Source organism: Littorina saxatilis, linkage group LG17 (assembly GCF_037325665.1).
Source record: "Littorina saxatilis isolate snail1 linkage group LG17, US_GU_Lsax_2.0, whole genome shotgun sequence".
NCBI classification, from domain to species: Eukaryota; Metazoa; Mollusca; class Gastropoda; order Littorinimorpha; family Littorinidae; genus Littorina; species Littorina saxatilis.
Window position 1 is genome coordinate 38,993,942 of NC_090261.1, and position 7,500 is coordinate 39,001,441.

Consider the following 7,500-nt stretch of genomic DNA (forward strand, 5'->3'; position numbering starts at 1 on the left):
GTAAGTACAGTATGTAGGATAAACAGAATACTACATGGCTTGCTGTGTCGTACCAGATTTACACTCGTTGCTTTTTCAAATAGTGAACAGCTCGCTTTCGCTCGCAGTTCAATATTTAAAAAGAAAACCTCATGTAAATCTGGTACGACACAGGAAGCCATGTAGTATTCTCTATGTCTCTACCCTGTCTAAAAACGTCTACATCATGGTATAATTGCCTCACAACCCAATCTAACAGGACGCTTTCTTGTACGCTGCCTCAAACGATCTACCATTAAACACTGACCTCTAGTAGGTAACTGGGGTGTGGGGTTAATTCATTTTTAGCGGCAAAATGTTAGCAGCAGAAAAACTCGATCCTTCCTTTGTGTTGGAAATGTCAAACCTGCGTGCGGCCTGTTAGTCGACACGCGGCTTGATTACACAGCCTAGCCCACCCTGAACTCCAGACAGCTCAGGAGACAACTTTCGATTCAACCGTGAGGGATTAAGTGAGAGAAGGTTTTGAATAGAATGAGAATGCAAGAACACATGGCCTGCATTCACCCAGAAAGAATGTATTCAGTTGATACCCCCTCTGATTCGTCTTTCTATTACTTTCTTCTTTTATTCACAGATCTCTTTATGGCCGGTAAATGTATGCCAAGGACGTATGTCAGAGGTATTATTCAAGTTCTAATGTCAGTGGTGGAGCTATATAGGCTTATCCACACTATCAATTTTGATTAAAACTTACTTTCCTCTTAGCTTCTCTTTCCAAGCGAAAAAACAACAACAACAACAACAACACAAAAAAACAGCAACAATAAACAAAACAAAACAGACAAGAGGCGAAGCCATCAAGGCTCACGTAAGAAATCGACAAACAGTAACACAAACTCAATCACTCCGTCACACACACACACACACACACACACACACACACACACACACACACACACACACACACACACACACACACACACACACACACACACACACACACACACACACACACACACACACACACACAGAAAGAGCATAGGTGAAACTGTGCAAGAAAGCGAGACACTAGATCTAGATCTGTCTGTCTGCATGTAGCCTACTTACAGGGACACGACTGCCAACAGAGTCTCGGCCCGCTCAAAATAATAATGACCGAGACTTTCAGTACTTCCTTCGCGTGACGTCTAACCCTCTTACGTCATAATGTGACGTCAATGTAATGTGACGTCTTCAAATGTTAGAGTTTCTACCACAGACATACACACGCACAAACACACACACACACACACACACACACACACGCACGCACAGACAGACAAAGTTACGATCGCATAGGCTACACTTACTTGAGCCAAAAATATGTCTCTTTCGTTTCCTTCTCGTCTTTTTTTTTTTTTTTTTTTTTGGGGGGGGGGGAGGGGGGAGCTGTGTTTGGTATTTATTATAGGCTTCATTCTTTAAAGGATCAAATAAACTACATAGCAGACTGTTTGTTCTGTACCCCTAAAAGAAGCCAGGGTACTTTTACACGCATTAACCCCTCTTAGACGAAATCGGTATTGGAACTCGTACTCAGTAAATGAGATTTTGACGTGGTACCCGGCACACGAAACGCACACGAGACTACAGTACAACTGTACCTTGCGCAAAGGCATTCATTCGTGAATAACAATCGCTGCATTCGTAGTGGTTCACTCAAGTCGAGAATGATTCTTGATCGAATGATTACAGTGCGATTCCTGCATCGCTGGCATCATGTTTTCATAGCGAGAAAAACAAGAGGCGAAGCCTTCAAGGCTCACGTAAGAAATCGACAAACAGTAACACAAACTCAATCACTCCGTCACACATACACACACACACACACAGTAAGCATAGGTGACACTGTGCAAGAAAGCGAGACACTAGATCTAGATCTGTCTGTCTGCATGTAGCCTACTTACAGACACGACTGCCAACTAGTCTCGGCCCGCTCAAAATAACAATGACCGAGACATTCCTTCGCGTGACGTCTAACCCTCTTACGCCATAATGTGACGTCTTCAAATGACGAAATGTTAAAGTTTCTACCACAGACATACACACGCACGCACGCACGCACATACGCACATACGCACGCACAGACAGACAAAGTTACGATCGCATAGGCTACACTTCGTGAGCCAAAAAACCAGAGTAAGTTATCCTGTGTGTTGGTTGTTGCTCTGGTGCACTGTGCACTTCTGGACAGGTTATTATTCTCCGAGTGTTAGAGGTGGACTCTACAGGCGATGCAGTTGCGAAAAGGTAATCTTCTGTGGATATTGTTTTGACGACCTCAAGCCGCTGAGATTCTTTTTTTGTTTTGACCGTGACGCATGCCAGCTCGAGCTAGCGTAATGATGTTTTCTTTTTGGAATATGAAGAAAGGCGTGTAGGGGGTTGGGAAACGTTGCATTTAGATTGTGGCATGACTTTATGATCATAAACACCGTGACAAAGTAAGTTTAGGGGTACAGGTCAAAAAGTTGTCCCATATTTGACTAGGTACATGTGGGTAAATTTTCTTGGGTGTGGCTGTGTTGGGGGGGGGGGGTTCTGGTGCGGGTGGGAAGGTGGGACAGGAATTTATAGTCTCCAGAATGGTTTCTTGTCCCTCCGTTTTAGACTTTTTGTGTGGTTTTTTTTGGGTTTTTTTTAGAGGGGGGGGGGGGGATTGTCTGTCTGCCTGTCACTGGTTTTTTTGGTCCAACTATTTCATTCACTTTTCTCTTTATCACCTCGGTTTAGGCAGCTCGATTAGCTAGGCGCCTCGGTTAATTCGTGTGCATGTGTGCGTGTCTCGGTCTGCCTATCTGTCTTTCATTACCTCTTCGTGGAACAGATTCACGCGAATCAGTACAAACGATATGACAGTTGTTAACAAGGAGTCAGGTGACCTCTCCCTTTAAAACACTTCTTTCACGGTTCTCAGACTACCGGAAACACCCTGTTAACACTAGTACAGATCTAAGACAACTATATATAGCTTATGCAATATATCATATCAAACAGTACAATATATTACGATATGAGGGAATACCATACAATACAATACAAAACAAGAGGCGAAGCCATCAAGGCTCACGTAAGAAATCGACAAACAGTAACACACACACACACACACACACACACACACACACACACACACACACACACACACACACACACACACACACACACACACACACACACACACACACACAGAAAGAGCATAGGTGAAACTGTGCAAGAAAGCGAGACACTAGATCTAGATCTGTCTGTCTGCATGTAGCCTACTTACAGGGACACGACTGCCAACTAGTCTCGGCCCGCTCAAAATAATAATGACCGAGACTTTCAGTACTTCCTTCGCGTGACGTCTAACCCTCTTACGTCATAATGTGACGTCAATGTAATGTGACGTCTTCAAATGTTAGAGTTTCTACCACAGACATACACACGCACGCACGCACGCACATACGCACATACGCACGCACGCACAGACAGACAAAGTTACGATCGCATAGGCTACACTTACCTGAGCCAACAATGCAATGCGATGGTATACAATACAATACAATACAATACAATACTATACAATATACATCACAACACAACACAACACACACCACACATCACACACCACACCACACCACACCACACCACACCACAACAATACACAACACAACACAACACAACACAAACACCACACCACAACACAACACAAACACAACACAACACGTACACAACACAACACAACACAACACAACACAACACAATCATAGTTCATCATCTCAATTAGAGAAGTTTAATGTGCGCATGACAACAAGACTGTTAACAAAATTAGCACATAATACAGTCGAACATGCTCTGGCGACCACTTCTCGATAACGACCAACCCTCCACAGCGACCACCCAGAAAGAATCCCTGACAAGTTCGTTGCGATATAATACACCTTTACATAGCGACTACCTGTCTTATACGACCACTTTGTGTCGGTTCCTTTGGTGGTCCTTATAGAGACATTTGACTGAAACATAATTTTAAAACAAACCGAATGTTCTACCTTTTGCAGGTGCCATAACGATCACCTGTCTATAACCACCACTTTTTGTCGGTCCCTTTTGGTTTATCTTATGGACAGGTTTACCTGTGTGACAGGGGAGGCTACCGCTCCTTTCACAGCAGACTCTGCACCCGAGTTGTTGGCCTTTAAGTCAACACCTCTGGATTGTGGAATTCTGTTTGTGATGGGGTCTGGTGGTTTCCGATTGTCTGTATGTTCATGGAAACCTTCGGGTTTGCATAACAGTTTTTATAGGGCTAAGAAATTAGCCCTAACATTTTCAATCCTGTTTGATTGCACTTCGCCTCCCGAGGTGATCGTAGTGTTTCGGAACTCGGTTACATCTGTAACATAATTTAAAAACAAACCAAATCAAATGTTCTCCTGTTTACAGGTGCCATAACGGTCACCTGTCTATTACGACCAATTTATTTCGGTCCCTTTTGGTTTATCTTATAGACCGGTTTGACTGTAACATAATTTAAGAACAAACCGAATTTTTAACTTTTTTTCAGGTGCTAGATGAAGGGGATGCACACGGCACGCCGCCACTGACCTTGGCAGTGCAGCAAAGTCACCTTGACATTTGTCGTCAGCTTTTGGAGGCCGGGGCTGACGTCACAGCGCAGGAGGTGCAAACGCTACGGACGCCACTGCACTACGCGCTGTACCTGAAGAACTTGGATATCTTTACCTTGCTACTCAGGTGGGTGAGGGGCTTGTTTGACTTATAGATGGTGGCTGGGTTGCTTTGGCTGGGGGGTTGGTGGGTTGGTGAGTTGGCTGGGTTGGTGACTTGGGTGGTTTTGGTGGGTTGGTTTGTGGGTTGGTTGATGCGTAAATGGTTTGTGTTAGCTGGTTGATTAGTATGTGGATGGGTGAGTTTTAGGGTTGGGTAAGGTAGATTAGGTATTCAGTCGGTCAATCAGTTTAGCCTACCCGTTCGTTTGTTTGTTTGTTCGTCTGTGTATTCGTTCGTTTGTACATGTTTTTGTTTTGTTTGTTTTGTTTTTGTTTTGTTGGGTGGTTTGTAAGTAAGTTAGCTATTGTGACGGTATGAGTGTGTAAGTGAGTGAGTGAGTGAGTGAGTGAGTAAGTTAATTAGTGAGTCAGAGAGTCTGGCAGTCAATCACACAGTTATTTTGCATTGAGGTGAGTCGTGTGGGCTGGTTTGTGTGTGTGTGTGGGATGGGGGGGGTGGTTTGTTGTTGTTGTTGCTGATGACAATGATGCAGTTTACAATAAAAAACAAATAACAAAATACTTTTATTTCCATAAACCTATTGACACACAGAGAGCACTTATCCATTATAAACAGCTACTCGCGCAAAACCACTCAGCGTTAATTATCAAAGCCACTCGGCCGTAGCGATTGCACAACAGCAGGATAGATGACCATAGACAGCTGACCCACTTCAGAGCACATGCCGGTTAATGTCTTCGGGAATATTGTAATATAAATGACGTCAAAGAGTGTACCAGGTCAATAGTGCCTGTCTCCACAAGGAGATTGGCTTGAACGGATGTCCGTTTTGCTGACCTTCTGCGTATTTCCTTGTCCCTGCACGCTGTAACTTTGAACTTTGGTATGGTGGTAGATGATTCTGTCTGTCTGTCTGTCTGTCTGCTTGCCTGGCTAGTCTGTCTGTCTGCCTGGCTGCCTGGCTGGCAGGTTGTCCGTTCGTCCGTCTGTCTGTCTGTCTCTCTGTCTGTCCATGTCTCTCTGTCTCTGTCTCTGTCTCTCTCTGTCTGTCTGTGTGTCTGTCTGTCTCTCTCTCTCTCTTTCTCTCTCTCTCTTTCTTTCTCTCTCTCTCTCTCTCTCTCTCTCTGAGTGTGTTTGTGTGTGTGTGTGTGTGTGTTAGTGTGTGTGTGTGTTTGTAAGTGTGTGTGTCTGTGTCTTTATGTCTGTGTCTGTGTGTGTGTGTGTGTGCGTGTGTGTGTGTGTGTGTGTGTGTGTGTGTGTGTATGTGCGTGTGTGTTTTTGTGTTACTGTGGGTGTGCGTGTGTGTGTCAGCGTGTTAAATTACTTAAAGAGGTTTGCTAATGGTACATCATGAATACGTCCGATGATGATGAAATATCACGTGTGTGTGTGTGTGTGTGTGTGTGTGTGTGTGTGTGTGTGTGTGTGTGTGTGTGTGTGTGTGTGTGTGTGTGTGCCTGTTGGTCTGTCTGTCTGTCTGCGTGCGTGTGTGCGTGTGTGTGCGTGTGCGTGTGTGTGTGTTTTGTGTGTGTGTGTTTTGTGTGTGTGTGTGTTTTGTGTGTGTGTGTGTGTGGTGTGTGTGGCAGGGCCGGACTAGTGGGGGGGGAGGGGGTTACAGGGGTTGCGCAACCCCCCCCCCCCCGGCTTAAGCATGTACCTCCCAAACGCATTTTTTTTTCTTCATTGCCTATACAGCTTGATGTCGAATTTACCTTTTTCGTTCAAGGAGAGGCTTCCTTTCCCTCCAGAAACATAAAAAAAAACGTTCAGCTTCAAGGGGGCTTCGCCCCCTGGACCCCCATCTGTAACCCCCCCGCCCCCTAGTACTTACCTAGTCCGGCCCTGTGTGTCATGTGCTAGTATAAGTGTTGTCTGTTTGTCTGTCTGTCTGTCTGTCTGTCCGTGTACCTTCAACTCTGTCTCTGTCTGCCTCTGTCTGAGGGCAGCATTTTTTTCCGAATGTGCACATGCTTGTATGTTTAAGGCCAAAAAAAAAATAGGTGTGGTTACGGTAACATAGCCAAAAAAAATAGGGTAGGTAGGTAGGCAATCACTTTTTTTTTTTTAAACTTTTTTTTCTAATGTGTACAAATTAAACCTACTTGACAGGGAAATAAGTGTGCGACACGGGCGCTTTCGCTTTCATTGCGTTTTTTGCGCTGGTTTTTTTTTGTTTTTTTTGTTTTGTTTGACAAATGTAATAAAAAGTTATAGGATCGGCCCCTAAAAATAGGGTAGGTCGGGTTACCGTAACCACACCTATTTTTTTTTTTAGGCCTAATCGTGCGTTTGTGGCCGTGCGTGTCCGTGAGCAGGTGCACGCCTGCGTCTTTCTTGGTGCATACTTATCTGTCAGCACCTGCTGTCTGTGAGAAAATAAGAAACCTCGATAACTAAATAACAAGTCCACTATAACAATACAGACAACATAATTATTTACTACAGATAGATCTTCTGTTTTATTGTACCGCAATCTACTAATCGTCCAAGGTCTGCGTCGCTAGAGCAAACAGATTAGCGCATCCGGCCATAAAGTCACCAATACGTCTTGAGCAAACTTGAACCTGTGCTCTTCAGAAGCATGAGTATCAAGGAGTTTATATAACTGCGTGTGACACACGCGTTCACGGAACGACCAAGATAGCGGCTATTGTAAATAATAGCCGGTGCGTCCCGCTAGCGCTACGTGTCATTTGTGCTACGTATCGTTTGCGCTATTTTCTGTAGTGCTATCGACACAAATTG

At 44.4% G+C, this 7,500-nt stretch overlaps 1 protein-coding gene across 1 annotated transcript in view; it reads left to right on the forward strand.

Annotated features, from left to right (window-relative positions):
• Positions 1-7,500, forward strand: part of LOC138952432 (inversin-A-like) — a 62,842-nt gene that overhangs the window by 8,086 nt on the left and 47,256 nt on the right. The window contains exon 2 of the mRNA XM_070324101.1: positions 4,568-4,758. Coding sequence (XP_070180202.1) covers positions 4,568-4,758 — 191 coding nt within the window. The remainder of the gene's footprint in view (positions 1-4,567; positions 4,759-7,500) is intronic.